Raw genomic sequence first — 26,391 nt, 5'->3', positions numbered from 1 at the left:
CCTCTCTTTTCATTGAATGGTATATAAAAGGTAAAAAAGGTAAAGGACCCCTGGGCAGTTAAGTCCAGTCAAAGGCGACCGTGGGGTTGTGGCACTCGTCTCGCTTTCAGGCCGAGGGAGCCGGCGTTTGTCCACAGACAGCTTTCCGGGTCATGTGGCCAGCAGGACTAAATCAGTTCTGGCACAGCGGAACACTGTGATGGAAGCCAGAGTGCATGGAAATGCTGTTTATTTTCCTGCCACAGCGGTATCTATTTATCTACTTCCACTGGCGTGCTTTCGAACTGCTTGGTTGGCAGGAGCTGGGACAGGGCAACGGGAGCTCACCCCGTCACATGGATTCGAACCGCCGACCTTCAGATCTGCTGGGTTCCCTTAGTATATCTGTAATTTGCCTTTCAGGAACTGAGTTCTTACATCACCTTTATGTTATTGGAGCCTCATGAGTGTTGATGCTCCCTGCCTCACTGCAATAACTTGCATCACTCCAAACCACATAATAGGAGTGTCCCAGACTGCTGCATCTCTCCACTCCTGCATCAGTTATTCGAAAGCTGGATTTACGCGTCCACGGGGTGTAGACACAATGTGGGGTTCTTCTGCATAGTCCCAGGCTTCACATCTTACCTGGATATTTCAGGAAGGAGTGACATGGCTGCGGAGCTCTATCATTGCTTGTCAGTATAAAGACCCAGTCTAACCTATGCACCTCCAGACTGTCCGCCTACCTGTCGGCCACCTTCCTTTTATACTTCCTGCTGTGGGTATTTTGTTCTAGTCTTGTGACAAGGAAGGGGGGGGGCGCAGACTTTGCCTGGAGGACCCGACAGGTTGTCATTGAAGTATGAATGGGTGTTGAGGCATTCAAATAATCAATTGCTTGCCTTTTGCCATCCTTATTTGTCATGGAAACTATCGCACAGGAATGCCAATCTGCTTGGCAGCTGTGGTTGCTAAGGAATGAGAAGAAGGAATAGGGCACTATTAGGTTATCAGAGCCACTCATAATGGGTGCTTTATAGGAAAGTGATTAGCTCCCCCACTCGCTCTCCTCATTGAGCATGCCATCGCCTCGCACTGTTAGCCTGCTATTCTTTTATGTCACATGAGTGCTGTAATTTCCCTCCTGAAAATATAGGTATGCAGCTCAAAACCACCTGAATAAAGTGGTAATACTTGCTTCCTTTTTAAGTTAAATTACCGAGGCCTGTGAACTTGAATGCCTTTATTCACCTACTTAAAATTTTCTGTGAAAAGTAAAATTTGTGGTTTTGAATGTGGCATGACATCAAACAATGTGAGGATTAAAAGTGCCACTCTATTAGTCATGCTACGGCTGAGTTCATACAACTGGTTTCCTTATAGGGTAATATTTCCAGGAGGAGACCCTTGGTTATAGAAACTTTTCCACTGCTGAGCCTTGGGATCGTTCCACTTGCTGTGTAAAAACCACTAGATTTGTTCTGGGGAAACAGATCCTTGGATAAACTTGCAAATTAGCATTTTCTCTGTTAAACTGTGTGTGAACCTAAATATGTAGCCAGGCCTTGACTTATTACCGTATTATATTACACCCCTGTTTTGGGGGGACCCAAATTAAGGAAATTAGGGGAGATTGGCCAGGGTTGTTGAGCTTTTTTGGGGGGGTGGGAATTGCCGCCAATCGCTCACCCGCCTGACTGCTGATAACCAATCACACGCCTCGCCGAACCCAACAATTGTCTGCCCGCTCACTGCCAGTGTCCACCAATTGCCCACCCAATTGCCACAGCAGCAGCCAATCACCAGCAGGCCTTGCCGCAGCTACCGATCACCCGCCCAATTGCCACTGACAATCTCCTGCTCACGGCTGACACCAATCACCCATCCCCACTCTGCACTATCTGTGTATAAGACGACCCCCAATTCTTAACATTTTTAAATAGTAAAACATCGTCTGATACATGAAAAAATGTGGTACATAGGGAGCGTTTGGAACCTTTGAGGCTTACAAGAATGCCAGCTGCCCTGCTAATGTGTCCAATATTTCTATGAAAGTGTAGCAACAGTTCTAACATTAGAAACATAAATCACCTTCACACATTATAGGTGTGAAAGGGGTCCATGGATTTCATCCAGCTATGTTTTACACAGAGCAGACTCACTGAAATTAATAGACCTCGGTTATTTTTGTTCATTAATTTCAGTGAGTCTCCTTGGAGGAGAAGTAGCTTTGAATGCAACCCCGTGTTTCAAATTCCCCAGGCACCAGACCCATTTTGCTACTGGTGTTGGTCTAGTTGCAATTAGGTAAGGTAAAGGTAAAGGACCCTGGACGGCTAAGTCCAATCAAATGTGACTATGGGGTTGCGGTGCTTATCTTGCTTTCAAGCCGAGGGAGCTGGCGTTTGTCCACAGATAGCTTTCTGGGTCATTTGGCCAGCATGACTAAACCACTTCTGGCACAATGGAACACCGTGACAGAAGCCAGAGCGCACGGAGACGCCATTTACTTCCTGCCGCAGTGGTACCTATTTATTTACTTGCACTGACGTGCTTTCAAACTGCTAGGTTGGCAGGAGCTGGGACAGAGCAACGGGAGCTTACCCTGTTGTGAGGATTCAAACCACCGACCTTCCGATTGGCAAGCTCAAGAGGCTCAGTGGTTTGGACCAGAGCGCCACCCGCATCCGCATGCAACTACATGGCGTTTTCTGGGTGCTAAGTTGGCGACTGACATCTCCATGGAGCCAGCTGACTCGCGCACAGCAAAAGGCAAACATCTTTGCTTCTGCTCTGCTGTGGATCTTAGCCCTCCATCATCACATTAAAGAAAGGAAGTGGGTACAGACCTCTTTGACTGTGCTGCAACCTTTCCAAAAGGAACTCACAGACCCCAGTCTAAAAACCTCTTCCCTAGCCCAGAGTTAATGCCATTTCCATTTCCGCTGTGTGCATTTCTTTCTCCTCCTTGCATACTGGGGCAAGTATGTTTGGACTGCGGGAAACCTCTGTGCATGTAGATCTCTGTGCCGACTGAAACCTTGACTATATGGTCTCCCAACTCCTATGGAAGACTTCCCCATGGTAGATGCCCATGCCTAAGGAGTGGATGTCAAGGGTGAGAGGTGGAACCTGGGGGTGTGAGCATTGGGGGTGGGAGTGGTCTGACCCCCATTTTGTTATTTTGTTTCTTAATTTATTAAATTTATATACCACCCTTCCTTTGAAGACCACCGTGTGGACTCCCCTCATGCATGTGAAGGGGGTTATAACGATAAACACTTCCCACTTTCCCAATCCATGGAAAGCCCAGGGTGGTACTAGAAAGATTTCCCTCCCTTTTTTGGATGAGGGGATGCTGAGAACTTAGGCTCACTTGTAATGTCTGATTTATTTACAGGCATATAAGCAGAATGGGGGCGGGGTGTGAACTCTGTAAGAGGGCCGCACAACTGCTATGCTTACACCACTTTAAAGTCAGATTACAGCATGGGTAGGCAAACTAAGGCCCGGGGGCCGGATCCAGCCCAATCGCCTTCTAAATCCGGCCCGTGGACGGTCCGGGAATCAGCATGTTTTTACATGAGTAGAATGTGTCCTTTTATTTAAAATGCATCTCTGGGTTATTTGTGGGGCATAGGAATTCATTCATAATTTTTTTTCAAAATATAGTCCCCCTCCACCCAAGGTCTGAGGGACAGTGGACCGGCCCCCTGCTGAAAAAGTTTTCTGACCCCTGATTACAGCATCACCCAGCAGTCAACCTAAATTTGACATTCAAAACTCTTGGTTCTCTGTCCAAATTTATCTTGCTACTTGCTATCCTGTGAAATAGAGAGGTGTTGTAAGATAAGTTTCCAGTCTCCAAGGAGCATGAATGTGCCTTTTTCAAACTCTGTGGCCACCCATTAGTTGTCAGTTTAAAGAAATCAGGACAACCAGTCACAATAACACTGGATTCATTGCTGCAACTACCGGTAGATGGTGTTCCAGGCGCCAAGGGGTGAGAAGAGATGCAAAGCAATTCAGCTGAATTTCTGGCCATAGTAACTCCCTGGAAATATATTGTTTGAAGATGCTTCTGAATTTTACAAAGTAAGTTTGTGCTTGTGGTTTTTATGCTGGGCAAATGCCGAAAGGCCATGTATGTAACTGTCGTGTCTTTGTATTTAACATGCTAGGATCAGCCTCCTAGCTAAAGTTTTTCTTTTCTTTTTAGAGTACAAGTTGAATTCTACATGAATGAAAACACATTTAAAGAGAGGCTAAAGTTATTTTTCATCAAAAACCAAAGATCAAGTAAGCATTTTCTCTCTCTTACTACATGTGGGTTTAATAGCGCTTCCGCTAAACCTGGGTTTCCTAAACTTGAGTTGCTGTCTGTTGTTGGACTACAACTCCCATCATCCATAGCTATCAGGACCAGGCATGATGGGAATTGTAGTCCAAAAACAGCTGGAAACCAGCATTTGGGAAACCTTGATCTAAACAATAATGCTTGCTGATTATAAGAAGTGGTTATATGTTACCTCACCAGGGGAATGTAGTCATGTTCATTACTTTTGATGGGTCTATTCTGAGTAAATATTAATTGATTGCCACTCCGTGTATCCAAATTCACATTCTGCTTCTTAGTTGTTTGTTGCTTATGTGTTTAATCGATTTAATATTTGCACAGCCTCAACAAACAGTGTTTTAATGCTGCAAACTTCCCCCATCACATGCTCTTTTAATATATAACCATGATGCTCTATAAAAATCCAAGTGCTGAAGACAAACAGATCTAGGCACAATGCCACAATAAGAAGAAAACCTTGCTGTGTTTTCCCCCCTCTTCAATTTATCTAAAATGCACTGTTTTTTGGGGGGGGGTCTTTTTGGGGGGGTGGGGTATCAGGTCTCTCACTATATCTTGGCCAATGGAACATTTCTAGAAGTGCGACCTACAAACTGTGCCAGCTGTAAGATAGCTGGAGTAAGCAGCTTCCTTTCATAGCTGCCAAGAAGTATAGGAACCCAGCCAGGGATCCTGGTGAATCTTTCTACAGCAAGTTGAATGTGAGAGAGAGTCCAAGTCAGACCAATGCCCCAATTACCCTGCCTGGCATTAGACCTCTGGGGTCCCAAGCATAGATATCCCTTTTAACTTGCATCCCTGAGCATTGCATTTGGGTCCATCCCCTAAGCACACACAATAAAAAGTTTCCTATTAGATGTAAGCCTCACTCCCTCAAGTGAGTTTTTAATTTTAAAACCTGCCATTCTAGGAAAACCTGTAAACTGTTCTGTCTGGTCTTGACCTCTTTAGGTCACAGTCTCAGTTTTGAATGCAAATCCTACAATAATGCTATAATTATGCTAACAAGCTAAAGAAGAGTTCGCCCATCAGTAGCTTCCACTTCTGGTTCCACGGAGCTATTTTTGTGGAACTTTTGAGTCTTATCCTTAAGCTACATTGAAGCCACTTGAATCACATCTGAATGACAAGTCACTCTTAACCACTTGAGTTCAAGTGTACGTTGGTTTGTTTTTAAATCGGTTGGAGGTACTTTATGATTCACAAGACTGTATCTGGGATTCCTAGAAACATGCTTTCTGATTTTATATATACTTACAAAAAACATTCCTATACCACTCACCCATAAAATATGACAGCAATCATTCAGGCAGCAGCCATTTTACATGTGTCCGATTGACACGTGATCATGCACATGCTTGTCATTTCCAACCCAAAGGTGGCTCGAAAACGGAGCAGAACAGGGCTGGGCTTATGCATGCGCCACCGACACAGACAGGGGTCAGAAACAGCACCCCCATGCAAAATGTAAAAGCAGCACAGAACATTCATGTTTTGTTTTTTTTTAACAACAGCATAGGCCAGTTGACGGAAGGGGTGGGGACATTCACAGGGAAACCAAAATGCTTGTTTACAAAGCTATTGTACTACCAACCTTACTGTATGCTTGTGAAATGTGGACCACTGATAAACACCATCTCCAACTCCTCGAAAGATTCCATCAACCGTGTCTCCATTTTTTTTTTTACACATCACTTGGGAAGACAGGCAAACAAATGCCAGTGTACTGGAAGAAGCAAAGATCACCAGTGTCAAAGCAATGATTCTTCAACATCAACTTCTTTGGACTGGTTCATGTTGTGTGGATGCCTGATTATCGTCTTCCAAAGCAACTACTGTATTCCGAACTCAAAAATGGTAATCGTAATGCCGGTGGTCAACAAAAGAGATTTAAAGACTCTCTCACGGCACATCTTTTAAAAAATGCAGTATAAACATCAACAACTGGGAAACACTGGCCTGCGAGTGCTCCAATTGGAGACAGCCTTTACCAAAGGCGTCATGGGCTTTGAAGACACTTGAACTCATGCTAAGGGGAAGGCACGCTTGGCAAACCCTCACTGTAATCAACTCCTGCCCAGAAACCTATGTCCCCACTGTGGAAGGATGTGTGGATCCAAAATTGGCCCCCACAGTCACTTATGGCCCCACTGTTAAAACCGTGTTTATGGAAGACAATCCTACTCGGCTATGAGTGATCGCCAAAGAAGAAGAGAGGAGTGTTCCATTGCATGGGGCTAGCAATGTTAAATGCCTGCATTCTAGTTGAGGCTAATCAGGCATCTGTAACATGGTAGACCACCAACGATGGTCCTCTGGGTGATCTTAGTGATCAGACTGGGATATATTGGGCTGGGATTTTAGAGCCCTCACTTTTTCCAGACAGTTTAAGGCAGTGCATTGTCAGGAGCTGAAGTCAGGCGTAGGTGAGCAAATAAACTATAAAGAACCCAATGTTAGTGAAGTTAACTCTTTATTCAAAAAACAAAAGTGCTCAGTTCTAGTGGTCTTGCCCCAATAAGGCAGCTGCGGCAACAGAAGGTGCCTGCCTTCCCACCACTCTCTAAGGCTGCTCCCCTGGTTCCTTCCCCAGAGCCTAACACTCCGTCATCTTGTCTCTCATTGTTCTGCCGTCTTCATTTTCTCATTTTCTTCATTTCTCTGCTAGATTCTCCAGCTGCCTGCCTCATCTTTGTCTCCTGGCCCCCCTCCTCCCCTGCCTCTGAGTCTGGACTGCCTCTTCCTGCTCACAAACCTTGTTACATCTTCAGCTTCCATCACCTCTCCCCCCCCCAGTCTGCTCCCTCTTCTCCCTCCGACCAGTCATTGTCACCCCACCATCAGTCCCTTGGCTCTGAACCTCCTTCCCATGGGGGTTCCCCAGCTGGTATCTCCCACCACTCATCTGCAGTCAGCCAGTCTATGGCATGTATGCTGAGTTCTCACACGATCTCTTGACCAAGCCTCAGATCACACTAGTTTTCAGCAAGGTTGCTCCCTTGTGTGCCTTTGAATCATGCACTGGACATACTGCCAATGCTTCTTCAGTTCTTCGTTTTACCTCTTACATTAATGTCTTAACTATTTTATTTCTTTTATAGTTGCAACCCAGACTTTTTACTCAGTTACCACATACAGATTTTGCCATAGCCAATTGTTCAAATATTATGCAGAGTATATAGCCTTTTCCCATTTATTTATGTATTTAGGCAGTCAAGATTTTCATTACTTACACAATAGCAAAACAACAAAAACCTTAGCCGATGTAATAGTCCTCCCTTTCTGCCTCTGCTCTGCATCTCATATGCTTTGTTCTGATCTTTAAACTACTCTGGGAGCCAAATTTTTTATTAAGCTTCAGTTGAAAATGCTTAGGTGTGAATGCTCCCATAAACAAAGGCAAATTGAAACAGGTAATTATGTAAAGGTTATTTTTGATAAAGGGGTAGTGACTGGAGCTTGAAAAGATAACTTAATAGAATCTCTAATTCTGCACCTGTGCACATACATTTCCCCCCCAGCTTTTGCCAGTTTGCAGAAAGGAAAATTTCCATTTGCAAGTGCTGTTTGAATTCATCACGAGGGTTTGTTGTCAGTGCCGACCAGGAGATTCACACTGACAGCCAGCTCCTTTGAAGCTGTCACCTGACATCGTAATGGCATCAGCAGTCAAAATGGCCTGTGGGGTTGCGGGAGGTCAGGATCCAGCCCATTAGCTGGAAAAGGTTCCTCACTCCTCTGTATAGAGTAGGCATCCCCAAACTTCGGCCCTCCAGATGTTTAGGACTACAATTCCCATCATCCCTGACCACTGGTCCTGTTAGCTAGGGTCATGGGAGTTGTAGGCCAAAACATATGGAGGGCCGCAGTTTGGGGATGCCTGGTATAGAGGGGCTAAAGGGGATTTCACAAGATATGGACACAGCATGGAGGCCACTGCAAATAATTCCCCTTGATGGCTTTTGTCCATCAGGGATCCATTTGTTTGCTGTGTTGATCAGGGAACAGTATCCACACCACTATAGGACTTGGATATCCTGTGACTTTTGGATACAGCCACTCAATCTAGATCCTGAACAAATGTGTACAAACGTCACATAAGGCCACTTAAAGTGACCTTCCCATGGTGGGTGAATTGTGTGCCTGGGCCAAAACCAAGTAAGAAAGTTATTGAGCCAAGCGATAATTGTGCTGTAACATCAATTGTTTCATTAGACAGGTAATTCTGTAAAATTCAAAGGCTTGCAAAGAATCCTCTGACAAAATCGATCTTAGACATTGTAATTAAACTTGCTATGCCTCTGAGGTGAATGAAAGTTATTTTTTTTTAATCCTTGATTTGAATTTTCTGCTTGACTGCCAGTATACTTATTACGGGCAATACGTAGTTAGAAAACCAAGGTTCGTTTTCAGCAAAGGTTGCTTGTCTCCTCCTCATCCTGTTGGGTGTCTCTCCCGCCAACCCCCAGCAAGAGGTGAAGGTGTGTGCCTTTGTGCTGTGCATTAAATGAAATTTCACACTACCTGTAAAATTCAATTCAATTACCATTAAAACCATCAGGTTCTCCGAGTCTTCAGCTCCCTGTCCCCCAAACGAAATCGAAAGCTTCTCTTAATTGTGTTTGTTAGTAATCCAGAATAGCAAAAGATCTGCAATCTTTTTATTTGAGTCGTCCAAAGTTTTTATTTTTCTTAAGGCCGCAGTTCTAAATATGCTTCCTAGGAGAAAGACTTTTTGAACTCAGTGGGATTTACCACTTTGCAATCTTGAATTGAGCTACAATATTGCTTGGTCTTCTGCAAGATGAACTTGGAAAATGGAGGCATACCTTGGCTAACAGCAAGAAGGTATTTCTGGGACAAATGGGCGCAAAGAAAACAAAGGAGCAGGACTAGTTTGTGAGTCTGCAAAGTTGGAAGCCAAAGGAAGAGGAAAAAAGGATTTTCTTCCCATTAGAATTCTTGTGCCATTTACTGGAGGAGGGATGCACAGACCTTGAATCTCACATCATGGTTGCCATTTGCCTTCCTGCCATGGAAGGCAAAAGTAAAGGACTCCTGGCCATTTCATAGATCCAGCTGAGATGTTTTTGGGAGTCATAAATAGCAGAATCAATGTGATACAGGAGGCTAACATCATTTTCTAGAAGACTGAATCAAGTGTCCATCCATCCATCCATCCATTCCCCCCCCCCTTTTTTAAGTTTGGGGAGGGAGATTTGTGATTGTAATTTCTGCACACATATGGGCATCAGGCTGGAGTCCTCTCCCCACATATTCTACATTTCAACCAAAATAGACAGCATGGGTCTGATCATGTTCATACCATGGGAGCAGAATGTTCCTCTGGTAAACATCAGAACTGGGATTGAGGGAGTAATGAAAAGGTCTGGGGAAAGCCCATGATCCTTAAAAACTGAATTACAGTTAACATTCCGTGGTAGGGAATCTGCTCACCTTTCAGGCAAACCATTCCCTAGCAGTGCCCCCATTCCCCTGGCACAAGCTGCTTGATGCTTGAGACTCCTGGAAGATTGAGATGATACTCTAGGTAAGGGATGACAACAAGTGACCCTCCATATGTTGTTGGACTGCAACTCCCATAGTGATTGGCCAGTGTTGGCTAAGGCTGATAGGACCTTGAGAGCTACTGCTTCTCCATCCCTGCCCTAATTGCCACTTCTGTGGTTCCTCTTCTGCTGTCCCCTTCTGCTTCTCTACTAGCCAGTAGAGAAGTGGCCAAGTTCAGGTGTGTTCTAGCTGTAAGAGACAGGCAGGAAGTTATACTGATAGGAGGCATTCCTTAAAGGGTTAGACTAATCTTGGCATAAGCTAGGTTGAGTTTCCCATTCAACTACAAATCTCACCAGGAGACCTTGGGCAGATTGCTCTTTCTCAGCCTAACCTACTTCACAGAATTGTTTGTTCTTCCTCCTCCCGATCTTATCCTCAGTGTAAGCCACCAAGAACGTATTAGAGCAGGCATCCCCAAACTTCGGCCCTCCAGATGTTTTGGACTACAATTCCCATCTTCCCCAACTACTGGTCCTGTTAGCTAGGGATCATGGGAGTTGTAGGCCAAAACATCTGGAGGGCCGCAGTTTGGGGATGCCTGTATTAGAGGAAAGGCAGAATATAAACCAGGCATCCCCAAACTTCAGCCCTCCAGATGTTTTGGACTACAATTCCCATCATGTCTGACCACTGGTCCTGTTAGCTAGGGATCATGGGAGTTGTAGGCCAAAATATCTGGAGGACCGCAGTTTGGGGATGCCTGATATAAACAGTATAGAATCAGTCAGAGCCAAAATGAAAGGTGCTGAGGTGTGGCAGTGAAAATTTGAGACGGCCTTAGAAAGGAGCCTGCAGCTCTTTTGCAAAAATGTTCTGCTTCCATTTTCTGTATTCAGAATCCTCATGAGTGCCCAGTCCTTTTTTCCCCTGGGGGTACTCAAGAGTATCGGCACCTTTTTTCCTAGAAGAAAAGCACTGTGTAAAGGTGTGTCACTTACTGTAACAACTTAATAGTGAGTACAGACACATTTTTTCTAGAAAAAAAGGACCGAGTACCCCTCAGCCTTAACACACCATGCATTACCTAGTCTAAGAAGAGTATTGTTGTTGTTTTCTCCGCATGGCCACCACTGCACCCCATTAATGGGAATTTATGGTTGTGACTGATGCAGCCTCATAGGGAGAAAATGGATAGTATTGGGGACATTAGAGGTTCACTCTGAAACAATTTTAAAGCACCACAGAAAGGTGTCAATTGCACAGATTTCTAAAAATTTACAGTGTCATTAACATTCATCAGTTGTCTTCAGCAGATGGCAATATTAACAGTGTAGGAAGCATTTGTTGAAGAATGTCAAGGGGGAGATGAATTGGGAGGATAATATTTAGAAGAAATTGTTAGAGGTACTGGCCTGCCTGTCAGAGGCAGGATTTGATATATCTCAGTAGGAGCTTCCTTCCCTTTCTGTTCAGTTCTTACTCACCACCACAAACACTGGTGTTTGCTCTGTCTTACTGTGGTCCCTTTCAAATCTCTAACCTTTAAGAACAGAAGCAGCTAGTCACTAATTTCCAGGAGTTGTTCCAATGGGCACCAGTTCCAAAGGCCTCTTCATTCTTCAAGCCTTCAGTGGGCACCAAAAAGACATTAGAATGCCGCACTAAAGACCCAACTCCTGTCATTGCATGGAACTGACCTCTTCCTAAGGGTGGTACTACAGTGGTACCTTGGTTGTCAAACAGCTTGGCTCCTGAACGCCGAAAACCCGGAAGTAAGTGTCCCGGTTTGCAAACGTTTTTTGGAAGCTGGACTTCCGACATGGCTTCCACAGCTTCCAACTGAGTGCAGGAACCTCCTGCAGCCAATTGGAAGCCGCGCTTTGGTCTTTGAACAGTTCTGGGAGTTGAACGGGCTCCCAGAACGGATTAAGTTTGACAACCAAGGTACCACTGTACTGTTGTAGTTTCATTGCTGAGCATCAACATGCAGAGTTCAGTGGAGTGGGATACCAGCCAATCAGAAGAGTCTATGGGGTGTACTTGCCTGGGGGCAGACCCAGCATCCAAAGTCTGGTCCAGTCCTAGGGTCAGGCAAACAGTAATTCCATGTGGTCAGATGACCATGGGGTCAGGGAATTCAATGTTCATGGGGTCAAGGGTCCAGATGAGCAGGGGGCAGCAAGGTAGAACCATGAATTGCAAGTGTCGTTACCTGCATCTGACTGCTGCTGGAAGTTCTGCTCAAGAAGGCTGAAGCCAGCTAGTTCTCACCAGCACCTTCTCCTCTGAGTCCTTGAAGGCTGATCAGCTGTGGGTAGAATCATTCTGCCTTCTTCCCCTTCAGGCTGCTGCTCAACAGGCGCAGCTGACTCCTGGCCCATGACAGGTATCTGCAGGATGCCCTGTAGTAAGTGGTTGGGTGTATAGGGGATGAGACTCTCTCGTAGGTATTCTGGTCTAAGGCTGCATAGGGTTTTGTACAACAAAACCAGCACCTTGATTTAGCCTGATGGCTAATTATTAAGCTGAAAGACGGTAATTACACCAGGGCCATCTGTTCATTTTCATGGCAAACAATGTTTCAGAGTCTTTCAGAGTTATTGTTTTGGTTTGTACAACTCCATATCTGTTTATATTCGGCATGGCTTAAATTGGATGTTCTGTGTCTATAACTTCTATATACACGGGATGGTCTTCCTCTCTTTAACTTGAAAAAATACAAAATGCTTTCTTTGCTTCAGATGCACCCTGTAATATAATTTGTGCGTGATTCAGTGACCAACAGGTATCTTTGTCCTGAGCAAATGAAAACTAACTTTCATTGAGAGCAAATGAGCAAATCTGCTCTTGCAAACTCGCCACCCCCATGCCCTGGTGTTGTTTCACAGATAGGAAAGAAGCACTGTGTTGTGGCCAAGGGTGTTTGGTCTTCAATAATTAACATTTTTCCCAACAAAGCTCTGAAGATATTAAATTGTACATTCCACACCAGCTTTCAATTATCTGATTTTTAAGTGGTCTGTGAGCAGCTACAATTCTGAACGAATGTTGTTCAATATTTTATAGGCTTCCAAATGCATTTTCTGCACAAAAGTAATACTGGGAGGGTGTTTGTGTAGGATCCAAACATATTACTTATTTTATTTATTTATTTGGTTGTACTTTTGACCAGAATCCTTGATGTGGTTCCCAACACAAATGTAGCAGAAGAATGAATGAGCCTACACTCAAGAAACAAAGCTGCCATCTGCTAGTATCTTTTCTCACTCCAGTTTCTCTTCAGCGATCTCCCTCATGGAGCAGTTGGGGTCAGATGATACTGTTGTGGGAATGGATAGTCCAAATGAAGTAGGAGCAGGCATGTGGAGATGACTCTGCCTCCCAGCTTCTCCTCATTCCCTAACATAGTTGGTTTTACATGGCAATGGGAAGTGAGGAAAGAAGCCATCTGATCTAGAAGCAAATGTCTGCTCTGGTATCTTCAGCTGCCACTCTCCCACTGTTCAATTCTTCCTCTACTAGTGTTATATAGCTGTGAGTTGAGGGAGGAGACTGTCTACCAAAACTGTAACCGACTGTAATCTTCTTTTTCTTTGGCGATTACTCGAAACCGAGTAAGATTGTCTTCCATAAACACGGTTTTAACTGTGGGTCCATAAGTGACTGTGGAGGCCAATTCTGGATCCACACATTCTTCCACAGTGGGGACATAGGTTTCCAGGCGGGAGTTGATCATGGTGAGGGTTTGCCAAGCGTACCTTCCTCTTAGCACGTTTCTCCCTTTCATCCTGAGTTCAAGTGTCTTCAAAGCCCATGACACCTTTGGTAAAGGCTGTGTTCTCCAATTGGAGTGCTTGCAGGCCAGTGTTTCCCAGTTGTTGGTGTTCATACTACATTTTTTAAAGATGTGTCATGAGAGAGTCTTTAAACATCTTTTGTTGACCACCAACATTACACTTACCATTTTTGCTTTGGAAGATGATAATCAAGCATCCGCACAACATGACCAGTCCAACAAAGTTGATGTTGAAGAATCATTGCTTCGACACTGGTGATCTTTGCTTCTTCCAGTACATTAGTTCACCAGTTTTCCCAAGTGATGTGTAAAAATTTTCAGAGACACAGTTTATGGAATCTTTCAAGGAGTCGGAGATGGTGTTTATACCGTAGGTGGTCCATGTTTCACAATAATTGAGCGTTCTCATCCCACCCCTGTTTAGGCCTCCCTCCCCACACATTTTAAATTCCACAAAAACTTGACTTTGTTTCATTGTCTTTCTTATAATAGGCCTCCGGATACGCTTGTTCAATTTTTCACTCAAGCTGCTTAGCTGTTTGTTGTACATAGTACGTGTGCTCCTGGATGATCCATCTCAACAACACGGATGGTAATATTTTCTTCTTTTATTTGCCTTTCAAAATGCTTCATAAACTGTTTCACTCAGCCGTTTATGCTTCATAATTTTTTTCACTCATCGCTGAGCTTTAATTGTGCATCTGCATCAGCTTATAGGCATCATTTAGCTATAGGCTAAACTGTATTAGCTATAGGCATAGAATTGACTGTATGTGGGTGGGGGAGCAGAAAGGACAAGAATCTTAGGGAAAAAATCATCCCCAATGTGTGGTGACGTGGATAAATTGCAGAGGGACAGCATATTTTAAGACCATTTATTCCATTGCCTTGCGGCATTCTCAGTACAGTTAAAAGAGTTACAAATCTTTTAATGGAAGGGGTTTTCACATTGGGAATGTGTGCATTGTATTTAGGTCACTATTATTGGCCCTCATTAATTTTTACTAGTACGTTGTTTCGGATATGTGAGTGTTCCTGAAGAATTTCAACTATGTGGTTTGAGCAAACCATATTCTTCCCAGTTCAGATAAAAATATGGCGTGAGCATGGAAGGGAAGAATGGGAGCACATGGGTACAATGATTGCTCATATATTGCCAAACCTTTTTTGAGCATTATGTCTGAACTAGTTCACTTCCCGTGGCAGAATAGAAATGGCGCAGGAAGAAGTCATTTAGTAATTCCAAGCTTGGCATTAACAAGACTGGACTTGCCAAAGCTCAGTAGGCTATTTTGATATGACTTTAACATGTGTAACTGTGAAGAAATTAAACTGTCTGAATGCTGTCTTTTTATTATTCTGTTCCTCTGAGTTCACATACAACTCTTTCTGTCTCAATGTGCTGCTTCATAGAAGGGGAGAACCTTGATTACAAAAATTGTCAGAGATCATTACATCTCATTGATTGCCTCTCATATTCTTGTTTCCTCTTCTGCTTTCCCTAACAATTTTCCTTGTGTCCTGCCTTCTTAAGAGCTTTCAAACATGTGGTCTTCCTTTTAATCATGTGCCATTTTAAATTACTGTTATTTTATTATTCCAATGTCTTTCTCTAGCCAGTTGCTCCAATGCATTCAGCGTGTCTCAGAATTTCTCCCCTTGCAGATTTTTCTGGAGGAGTTGTCCAAGAGATAAGAAAGTAGTATTTGCACATTGAAATTAGAAAGAAAGCAACAATTATTGAGGCTTCAGTGGAGCTGTGCCCCCCCCCATGAAAGAGGAAATATAAATGACAATACTGTGTGAGGGAGTACCTATTCTCTTTATTTCTGAAAGTGGGACAAGTTGGGAGTGAACGGTACTTCTTAAATCATGGTTTTCCTTGAGCTGTCCACACAACCTGAGAGTGGTTTGGTTAGTGGCTACAGCCTCAAAGGGCCATTTATAAAAACAGAGAGTTTTAAGGTATGGCTTATAATACAAAACAAAGGTGGAAAACTTTAATTATTTTGAACAGGTATGGTACTTAAGATGTGGCAAAAATGAGTGTCTTTTTTCTTGAAAGTTCCCCTCATCATTGTAAGTGCTGGTGTATTCAGCAAATTTTGTTTTTAATGCAAATAACAAAAAACACACACCATTTTTACAGCTTTTATAAAATACATGCTCAATAATACATTATTCAGTTATTATACAAGCATATATTAACAGAAAGACTGTAGCTCAGTGTTAGAGCATCTATTTGGATACAGAACATCCCAAGTTTTGGCATTTCTCGATTTTTGGCATCTCCCGATAGGGCTGGAAAAAACTTTCTGTCCTGGAAAACCACTGTAGTCTGTGTAGTCAATACAGAATTACCAGTAGATAGCCTAGTGGTCTTACTTGCTATAGGGCATCTTCCTATGTTTCTGTTACTCAAAGTTTGTCAAAGTACTGGCTTTCTGTATGTCATGTCACAGTGGCTTTTAAAATAGCATGGCATGATATTTTTGGATAGGCTTATTCACCATCAGTCTGGCTAGGCTGATACCTCAAAAGAATTTTGAGATAATTTTTTTTCCATAGGGGCTCTGAATTTTCTCAGGATTGTTATTTTCAGCAGCATCTAATGGTCCTTTCCTCTCCTTTCCTCTCTATTACCCATTTGGGGTAATATAGAGACCAATTTTATATATTCCGATATAAGTTGTTTCAAAATACATGCAATTATTTTAATGCAGTAGGCAATTTAAACAAATGATTTCTTGCATAAGTTCCCCCAAATGGTTGCATTCCTGAGGAACATGCCTACAGAGGCTGTTAGTGTTGTTCATTTTAAGTAGCTGGCATATAAACTGAGCACTGTATAATCTAATTATAACCACACACACAAATTGTTCTAAAACTGACACTTAGTTACATATTAAATCCATTTTTTTTTGTTAGGAATAGCAAAAATTTAGACATGTTGGCAGGAGGAATGGAGATTCCTGCAAATTAGTAGGTATGCGTGGGTGTCTCCATTCTGTGTCTGTTATTGTTCTCATGGACCGATTGTGCCTCATCTTCCAGCTCAACTTGGAGAATTTATCATATTAATTTCAGAACCGGCCCATGTGCAGTTTGCTGCAGTTTTCAGTTCATGTCCCTCCCCCTTTTCTTACAGGCTACTGATATGCACAAGCACATATTAGGGTTAGTGCTCAAATCACAGAAGCAAAACGATGCTGACCACATGAATATTTCTCTTTGTGTGTGGGTTTTCATGTCTGTGTTTGTGTGCAATGGCAGCCTCAGAGGGAAAAAGGAAAGGTATGGGCTGCAAAGTCTGACAAACGGCAATCAAGTTCAGTGGTCTGAAATGGCAAAAGTTATAGATTTTGTTTATTTATTTGGACGGCAGTTTGATAACTGATCTATGCTGCTCCACAGCCAAGAACAAGCCATTTAGCCCTCCACATTCTGGAGAGAAATTCAGAGGAATAAAAATCCCTAAAGATGATGACGACAAATTACATCCCAGAAAAAAGGATGTTGTTTTTTAAAGGTGCCCTTTAACTCCCAAGTAGTAGACAGAAACTACAAGGCAGAGAGTTTAGGTATGTGTGTGTATTCACAACATGGGTAGGCAAACTAAGGCTCAGGGGCCGGATCTGGCCCAATCACCTTCTAAATACGGCCCGCGGATGGTCTAGGATTTAGTGTGTTTTTACATGAGTAGAACGTGTCCTTTTATTTAAAATGCATCTCTGGGTTCTTTGTGGAGGATAGGAATTCATTCATATATATATTTTTCCAAAATATAGTCCACCCCCTCCCCCACAAGGTCTGAGGGACAGTAGACCGGCCCCCTGCTGAAAAAGTTTGCTGACCCTTGGTTTACAGCAATACCATCCTAAGAGATATTTATACCAATATAAGAGAGATCAATATAATGAGGCTGAGAAAACCAAGAATAGACTTCCGAAAATTCAGGTGGCCTTTACATTGTTGGGTTGGTTACTTCCATTTTCCATTGAGCGTTCCTTTTTGTGCATTTGTTATCAAATTCCAGCAGGGTAGCCTTTAAATTAGAGAGTTAAATTCTTGAACAGCAGCCTATGCTACAAAGCAATCCTAATCATGGAATGGATTCTCTAGCAAGCCAGGACAGAAGAGGGGCAGGCAGGGATTTTGGTTTTTAGCTGTACCAGCTCCCAGTCATATCAGGACTATACTGAGGGAAATGGCTTTGGATCCAGTAGATTTTTTTTTTTTGCCCGCTCTGCTGGATCTCTGCCCTGCCTGCATAGCAACCCAGTTTTGAGACCTTATGGTGGCAAGCACCGCTGGCTTTTGCATGTGAACCCACACACTTTCTACAGCATCTTATCCCCATCCTACATTGCAGATCAGGGTCTGCAAATTCTCTTTAAGTGATGTAAATTGATGAAAGTGGCTTGTGTTAATCTAAAAGGGCAGCACTTCATTTCTTTGGGATGAGTGTTCATGAGCAATAAGTTCTTTCATCAGGTTTATGAACCAGACATGAAAATGATGGAAACATACATAAGAACACCTAGCGTGGGAGGCAGGTTTATTTGAAAAGGGGAAATAAGAAAATGATTGTTTCATACAATTAATTCAGTTGAAGGAAGCAGGATTTGGTAAGAAGGCATCAATGAGTCAGTCCATAGATGAAGGCGGTTCCTTTGCAGCTTAATTCCCAGGACATCTCAGGACATAAAACATACAGTGGTGCCTCGCTTAACGAATGCCCTGCTTAACGAAATTTCCGCTTAATGAAAGGTTTTTTCTAGCGGAGGTTGCCTCGCTAGACAATTCGTTTTAAGAAAAATTCGTCTAGTGAATCGCGGTTTCCCATAGGAATGCATTGAAATTCAATTAATGCGTTCCTATGGGCAAAAAAAATCCCCCCAAAAAATCAATGCATTCCTATGGGATTTGCTAGATGAATTTTTCGTTATAAGAAAAGACCCGTGGAACGAATTAAATTCGTCTAGCGAGGCACCACTGTAATTGCTTTTGGGTGGTATTCAGCTAAAGCTCACTCAGAGTAGAGTGATCAAAATCAATGAACCTAACTGAGTTATGTTCCTTAATATCAATGGGGTCTACTCTAAATAAAACTTGGTTGAATACCACCCTGTATTATTATTACAACATTAAGTATATACGGTATATTATGATATTATTAATAGCATTAAAATACACATATTTTTCTAAGTGCAATATTTATTCTACTTATCATTATTTGCTCACTACAGAATCACCCTGACTTAAGAGTCAAAAGGCAGAGTAATAAAAAAATGCAATAAAACCATTACAGTCATACCTCGGGTTAAGTACGCTCCAGGTTGAGTACTTTCAATTTAAGTACTCCGTGGACCCGTCTGGAACGGATTAATCCACTTTCCATAACTTTCAGTGGGAAAGTTCGCTTCAGGTTAAGTACGCTTCAGGTTAAGTACGGACTTCCGGAACCAATTAAGTACTTAACCCAAGGTACCACTGTATAATGAGCAATAAACAGCAAAAACATCATCCACAGAAAATGTTTTATCAAAAAAGTAGGAAGAGCGTTTATCACAGTCTGTCAAATGTATTGGAGAAGAGATACACTTTTTACCTGGCTTTGCTACATGAATGAAATGCTCATGCAAGATGTAATTCCAGGACAATGAGCCGCTGGCTTAAATTAGGCCCATATTATAAATGTTACTCGTTATTGTTACATATTGTGTTAAGTCTTACACAATTGTTTGCCCAAACAGAGAAAGTCCTCTGAATTTGGAGAGGCATTTCTCATTCATCATTCTTCTGCCCCATTGGAAAAAAAGCTCTTATGTCGGGGGAAGTACTTTTCTTATGGGAGAGAGGCACATTTGAATCCAACCCATGATTTTGTCTTTGATATATGTCCTGGAACATTTCTTACTTTTAATAGCATCGCTAACAATCACTGTGAATCTTATTTAGTTACCGCTTTGAGTTGTGATATTTCAGCAGGTGTTGGCCATGCATGTTCATCTTCACAAATGTGAAGATAGAAACTTGCTGAACTTCAAGAAGGACTGCTGAGAGTCTCAAGAAGTTGATTATTTTGGGGGCCCAATGCCATACTTTGCTTTTCTGCAGAATCATAGCATACACAATAATGGCACACTTTGGATGTTATGTGCTGGGAACCTCTGGCAACCCACCACAAGGATGAATTTGGAAACGTCCGCTTCTAGTTTAGATTAATTGCAGCTTGTTGTGTGGTCATAACCAAAAAGCTACTTCATCTTAACTATGCTTTGTTTGGAGCAAGCAAACATCAAACCGTGGGGTTACAAGGGTGCCTTGTTTCAAAAACATGGTTAGCGTTAACCATAGTTTAGGGTTCAGCCAACATGCTATTTGGAACTGGAAGCGAAACTTTTTGATCTCTTCATAAGCACTCTAGAGTTGGGGGAGGGGACGAGCATGCAAGCCCAAATCTTGGTATAGCTAATTCTCATCACACTAAACTATGGTTTTGCATGTTGTCTGAACATGACCGTTGTCTTGACTTTATGTATTAAATATCCCAAGTTTAACTTTCTAATGCCTTCTTCTTTCTGATGCCTTGCTTCTTCTACTAATAAACACTCCCCATCCTCAGTTACAGTTCTTTCCCCGCATTTATGCTTAGTTTTTAACTTCTTTCCTTTCACAGACAAGACATTATAGCATCTGCCCTGCATGCTATTTCACAACCATTTTTTAAAAAAGTATTGTTACAGCTAGCTAATTATCTTGTCTGCCTTTCCTCTCCCGCTCCCTCCCCCTCTCCCCCTTAATACCATTTTTGTTGTGCAATTACACCGTTATCTAAACGAAAATGGATTTTATATTTGGATGCCTGGTAGCAAGGAATTAATTTGGGGATGCTCCAGTCAGAACAACACTTCCAGCAAGATAGATTGGTAAGTTTAAGGTTGCATTTACAAGAACAGTGATATGTTTTGAGCTAAGATACAATAATGCACTTTTCTTAAAAAATACACATATTGATGCAAACAGCTTCTGCAAGATGGATAGTTAGTTAGAAAGCGTTATGCTGGGGGAAAATTGGCAGGAACATGAACCATTGGAAATTTGAATCCAGAAACCCCCACGATTCATCCCAAACATGTATTTGACACAAGCAAATCACCTTAGATCGTATGAGCGCTCAGTGAGTTTACAGCTGTGTTAGAATTAAACGAAGCTCTCCCAGCTTTTGTCATTTAAAGCAATAAGAACAGGGTTTTTTTCAGTGTGTTTTTAATGGTTCATTGTAGTTTGAAATGGATAGTAATGCCTTTGGAGAGTTTACCTCTTTGGTTTATTTCATTAATGAATAAGTATTATTGATTCAGCTATAAAAAAAATATTGCATGATAACTGTTGGATGCTTTTCCCCCCAAGTCCTCTTCAACAATACACTGGAAATGCAATCAATCTTTCTTATTCCACTTCGATTATTTGAAAAAAAGGAGAGACAATCCAATTTTTAGAGTATTATTATTCTGCACATTGAAGATTTATTAAAATTGAAGTTCAGCAACATCTGGAGGTCCAAAGGTGCCTGATAAATGGACTAGAACTTGTCAGTCAGTTCCTTGGCTGTAGGTTTCTAGTGTTTCTTACGATATGAATTAAAACAGTTATAGGGCATAGGGGTGTAACTGTGTGTGTGTGTGTGTGTGTGTGTGTGTGTGTGTGTGTGTGTAGAGGTAGTTTTCTTTCCTATGGCTTATCTGAGCCTGACGTTGGAGATGCATTCATTTTGTTACTGTAATTTAACAGGTCGCTTATCTTTTGGGTGAACAGAAGCTTACCTTTATGGGGATTACAGGTAATGTATGTCTTAAGTTTTATACAGCTCATCCAGATATTGCTTAGTAATATTATGCGGGGGAGGTGAGGGTCAGGAATCATGGGTACTTAAAGGAAACAACATATTTAATTAGCAAACCGTGGGATAGTGTAGGAACGTTACATTCAGAAATCCAGGCCTAATCTAAAATTCTTTTAATGATTGAGATTACAGTGGTTCTTACTTCTGAGTAGACAGGCAAAGGATCCTTCTGTGAAGCTGGTGTTCAAAGATCCCTATGCACAGTCAGAACATTTCTAGTGCAAGGATAAAGGTCGACAATTTTATTTCTAACCAAAATCCTTTGCACCATGCTGGGAAAGACACCCTCCTGGTCAAAACATGTAGCATGCAGGCCTCTGGAACACAAGCAAAGTTCTGGGCATGTTCTTCTGTCCACCTAAGCTGGGCATGGAAGTTGCAGCTGAAAAGCTGCTTGCCTCAAAAAAAGTGTCTTGTATATATAGGTAGATCAGATTTTGAAATGGAGTCCTGCTTTTTTCTAACCAGTACACAAAAAGGAATATGAACTGTGCAAGAACTATTGGAGCAGTAATATAGATTACTAGTGTCGTTCAGCCCGTTTAGAAAATGGGCGCTAGAGGATATGTGAGAGGAGCAGTGGGGCCGCGGCCTTCCCCCCCTCTCTCTCTGCGCTAGGCCGCGGGGCGCGCCATGAACGCAAGTAAACAAACTCGCTATCCCGCCGTGCCCCGCAGCTGAGCGCAGAGAGGGAGGGAAGGCTGCGGCCTCGCCGCTCCTCTCACGGGCTCCTCTGTCGAGCGCGCGAGGGAAAGTCGCGAGGGGAGGCGGAGTCTGGCGCCTGGGCCTAGCCGCCTCCCTCAGCCATGGTGCGCCGTTGGCGGGGACTGGGAGGCTTCGGCGGGGGTGACCAGCTGGCCTGTCAGCAGGAGCGCCACTACCAGCTCAAACGGGAGGCGACAGGAAGGAGACCCCGGGACCTGTCCTTGCTGGACGCACACACGTGCGCTCTCCCCCCGCCAATGCTCAGTCCAGCCAGGAGCGGCGGTTGGCAGCTGCAGGGAAACGGTAGGTGGGGGGGGAGAGTGTGTGTGTGTCCAGTCTCTGCTGTCCAATCCCTGTGTCCCTGGGGCCCATGCGCAGTAACCCAGGGACACACGGGACAACTGGACGCAGAGACACTTGGACTTTATTATATAGGATGAGACACTAGTTTATAGTTGGGCTGTGTAAATTGCTGTCGGTTTTCAGTGTTCCATTTAAGAGATACATTTTCACTTAGTTCTGAAAGCTTGTGATAAATTGGACTCTGTGACTTTTTAAAAAAGGAAATACCCCCCCCCCCTTTTGAATATAGGCTGTTGGGCAGAATATTATCATCTCATTAGTTAGGGGTTTTCTCAGTCTTACAAATCATGAGCCTAATCCACTATTATTATTCTCCCACGCACCTTTGAAATGCTCGGGAGCTGGGCAGCAATACAATGGCGTTCAGTTGAAAGGACAATTCCTTTGGGGATTTTTAGGTGGAAAGCATCATCCACAATGTTTAATGTGGCTTAAGCTGTATTGTGCTATATGGTGCTCCACCCCCACACCCCATCACTGCCTGGTGATGGTGGGGGCAAAACACAAAACTAATGTAGTCACAGGTATTAGATATTGGATATTACAGAGGGAGAGATGGGAATTAGATGATGGATTGATCTTTCTGATGACACTCTCTCCCTCCTGCCCAGGAGACCTTGTCTGGTTCATGTGTGCGCGCACATGTACATACACATTTTGATCTTTGTGTATGTGTGGAAATGTGTAATCATGCAACACAACATCACTTTAGACAGGAGTTAAGAGCAAAAATAATTGCTTTTTCTGACCTGCCTTTCCTTGCTTATTAAATTTGCATGTTTTGAAGTTGCTGCTTTGCAATATTTTCCATTAAAATTACTTCTACCTTGTAATTTTTTAAAAAATGAATTGTTAGTCATTCCTGGATACAGGCAATCATTTCCTAATCAATTAGGCTTATGTGGTTTCTGAAATCAGAATTTTGTTTACCTGTTGTTTCCAAACGTTTGGAAAATGTTTGATTGTTAAGGCTGGATAATGCAGGTGTTTTCCTTCACTATTTAGTGAAGTTTATTGTTGTTCTAGTCCAGGCATCCCCAAACTGCGGCCCTCCAGATGTTTTGGCCTACAACTCCCATGATCCCTAGCTAAGAGGACCAGTGGTCAGGGATGATGGGAATTGTAGTCCAAAACATCTGGAGGGCCGAAGTTTGGGGATGCCTGTTCTAGTCTTTCATTCTCTTGTTTCTCATCATTTCGTACATATGGGATTTAGATCTTCCTGCTCAACAGCAGTTCATATAACCCATATACTTCTGGGAGTCTTTGCAAGCAAGTTAAGGCTGAACAGTTCAGTTCAGATGTCTATCATTACTTTTATTTAGCTTTCAAATAGTGAGATGAACCAATTTTAACAGCTAGGTCTGTACAATTAATTTAACACAGCACAATCAAGCTGATCTGGAGAAAGTTAGCTGCCCTTAAATACAAAGGTAAATTTGCTGGAGTAACATGTCCTAGTGATACTTGTGAGACGGGTGTGGGGTGGCAGGGAACCTTACATTTGGCTCAGGTCTAATGGATGTGGGATATTTATTCATCATAAAATCTGGTGGGGGTTCTGTTGACCTCTTCACCAACCCACCCATGTTGAAAGTATATATGGGGGTGAGTTGCCAGGTTCCATAAGCTAGCCTGCCCCCTACTGGGGATGCACAAAGCAGCCACACCCCTGCTGTGGTCTAAACCACTGAGCCTCTTGGGCTTGCTCATCAGAAGGTTGGCGGTTCGAATCCCCGTGACGGGGTGAGCTCCTGTTGCTCCGTCCCAGCTCCTGCCAACCTAGCAGTTCGAAAGCACACCAGTGCAAGTAGATAAATAGGTACCGCTGGGACGGGAAAGTAACCAGTGTTTCTGTGCGCTCTGGTTTCCGTCACGGTGTTCTGTTGCACCAGAAGCGGTTTAGTCCTGCTGGCCACATGACCCGGAAAGCTGTCTGTGAACAAACGCCGGCTCCCTCGGCCTGAAAGCGAGATGAGCGTCGCAACCCCATAGTCGCCTTTGACTGGGCTTAGCCATCCAGGGGTCCTTTACATGTACCTTACCTTTGCATGCATTCTTAGATACATAGCTAGAGCTCTCCCACACAAGGAAGAGTATCTTTTTAACATCTTTGGGGGGAGCCACTGATCTACTGGTGATCTACCACAGACGTCCAGTGATCTACCGGTAGATCACGATCTACCTGTTGGATCTTCCTTGTGTTAGGATCCCCTAACAAATGGACCAGCTTTATCCATGCACAGTCCTGGGCTGCCCATGAGATGTGCTACCCTAAGCCTAGAACTGTTCCTTCTTCACCTCCTTCCCATTATAAGCAGCCAGGTTTACAGAAGATATGTGGCCTTCTCTTGGGCAGCATAGCAATAACCATTCCGCTCTGAGCTCTGGCCATACAAAGCAGAGGAACTGGAGCTTACTTTTCACCCGTGAAATTTGCTTAATGCATAGTGAAAGTCAAGGAGATTAGAATTCTCTGTCCTGAAGATGAAACATTTCTTAGTGCCAAATCACTGGGTGCTGGCAGCATATGATTCACTTCAACCAGCACTTATTTGGTGGCATCGGAACATTTTTCGGATGCTGCTGTTATTTTTATACGTCAACAACTCCTAATCTCTGTGCTGAATCTGATTATGCAATTGTCCAGGATGTTGGGTTTTCATTAGCAAGGGACATTTGTTTAAAATTAGAAATTCTCATGCTAATCTTATTCAAGATTCCAGACTTGGTGAGGATATGTTTCTACAAATGCCACCTCACAGAATATCCTGTATTTATTGAGTGCATGCTGTTATTTTAGGCCATTGAGTTCTTTTGAGTTAGTTTGAGATGAGTGAGGCAAATTCATCTGAAAAACATTGTGTTTTAAGAAGTTGAAAAGAACCTTCACAAGTCTTGAGTGTGAGGGCTTAAACGTGTTTCTGATATGTTTTCAAGTTTTGAACTGGCTTCAACTTCTTTTTTTAAAAAAAGTGCAATTCTAGAAAAGCTGTCAATGACTTAAGCAACAGATACTAGATTCTCGAAGCCTCCTGAAACTAATGATGCAAGGAATAGTTTCTTGTAGTCATGTATTGAAAATGGTTTCTTTCTCCTCCTTCTCCTCTTCCTCCCCTCCTCCTTTTTCTTCACAAATACTGTGGGTAACCTCTTCACAAATACTGCTGGGAAACTTTCCTTCATTTTTATCAACCCATGGCTAATGTTTCCTCTGCTCAGGATGCCCTGCCCTGGGAACAACAAACTAAGCCTTGGCTTGTTGTGTTGTCTCAGCCTGGTCTTGTGTGTTGTTTCCCCCCAAGCAAATCACAAACGGTAAGCGAAAAACAAGCCTTAAGACTTACTTGTGGTTTGCAGCGAAACAAACCATGATCCTGGGTTTCATGACATGGCCAGACTTGTGGTCTGTCGCTCCTGGCTTGGGTCAGCCAGGAGTGGGGGAGTCGTGCAGAGGGGACATTTGAGCAGAAGAACATGATGCTAATTCATGTTAAACGCTAACAATGATTTAATTTGATGTACAAACCACACCAACCTATTTAATAGAAATTAAACCCACTTCTGGGAAGTTGTAAGAGATGGCAAATTTATCCAAATTACAAGATCGGAATCTACCATCTTTAATGATGTGGTGATGGCGCCTGTAGCAACCATGAAAGAGAAATAAGCATCAGCCAAACAGTGTGGTTTTTCATCTTTCTTTTAATGTCAATGCAACTTGCCAGGCAAACTTGCTCAAATCCCATAGAAGTGAATGGATGC

At 42.9% G+C, this 26,391-nt stretch overlaps 1 protein-coding gene across 4 annotated transcripts in view; it reads left to right on the top strand.

The window, feature by feature from the left end:
- Positions 1-26,391, top strand: part of KCNT2 (potassium sodium-activated channel subfamily T member 2) — a 208,484-nt gene that overhangs the window by 72,553 nt on the left and 109,540 nt on the right. For 2 of the 4 annotated variants that reach the window (XM_088673736.1, XM_088673738.1), the window contains exons 2-5: positions 4,202-4,281; positions 14,142-14,241; positions 20,525-20,581; positions 21,447-21,495. In XM_088673736.1, coding sequence (XP_088529862.1) covers positions 4,202-4,281; positions 14,142-14,241; positions 20,525-20,581; positions 21,447-21,495 — 286 coding nt within the window. The remainder of the gene's footprint in view (positions 1-4,201; positions 4,282-14,141; positions 14,242-20,524; positions 20,582-21,446; positions 21,496-26,391) is intronic. The other 2 variants (XM_088673737.1, XM_035123140.3) reach the window with 1 other exon arrangement.

This window comes from Zootoca vivipara, chromosome 7 (assembly GCF_965207765.1).
Source record: "Zootoca vivipara chromosome 7, rZooViv2.hap1.1, whole genome shotgun sequence".
In the NCBI taxonomy this organism is placed as follows: domain Eukaryota; kingdom Metazoa; phylum Chordata; class Lepidosauria; order Squamata; family Lacertidae; genus Zootoca; species Zootoca vivipara.
This window is presented reverse-complemented; position numbering and strand designations above follow the sequence as displayed.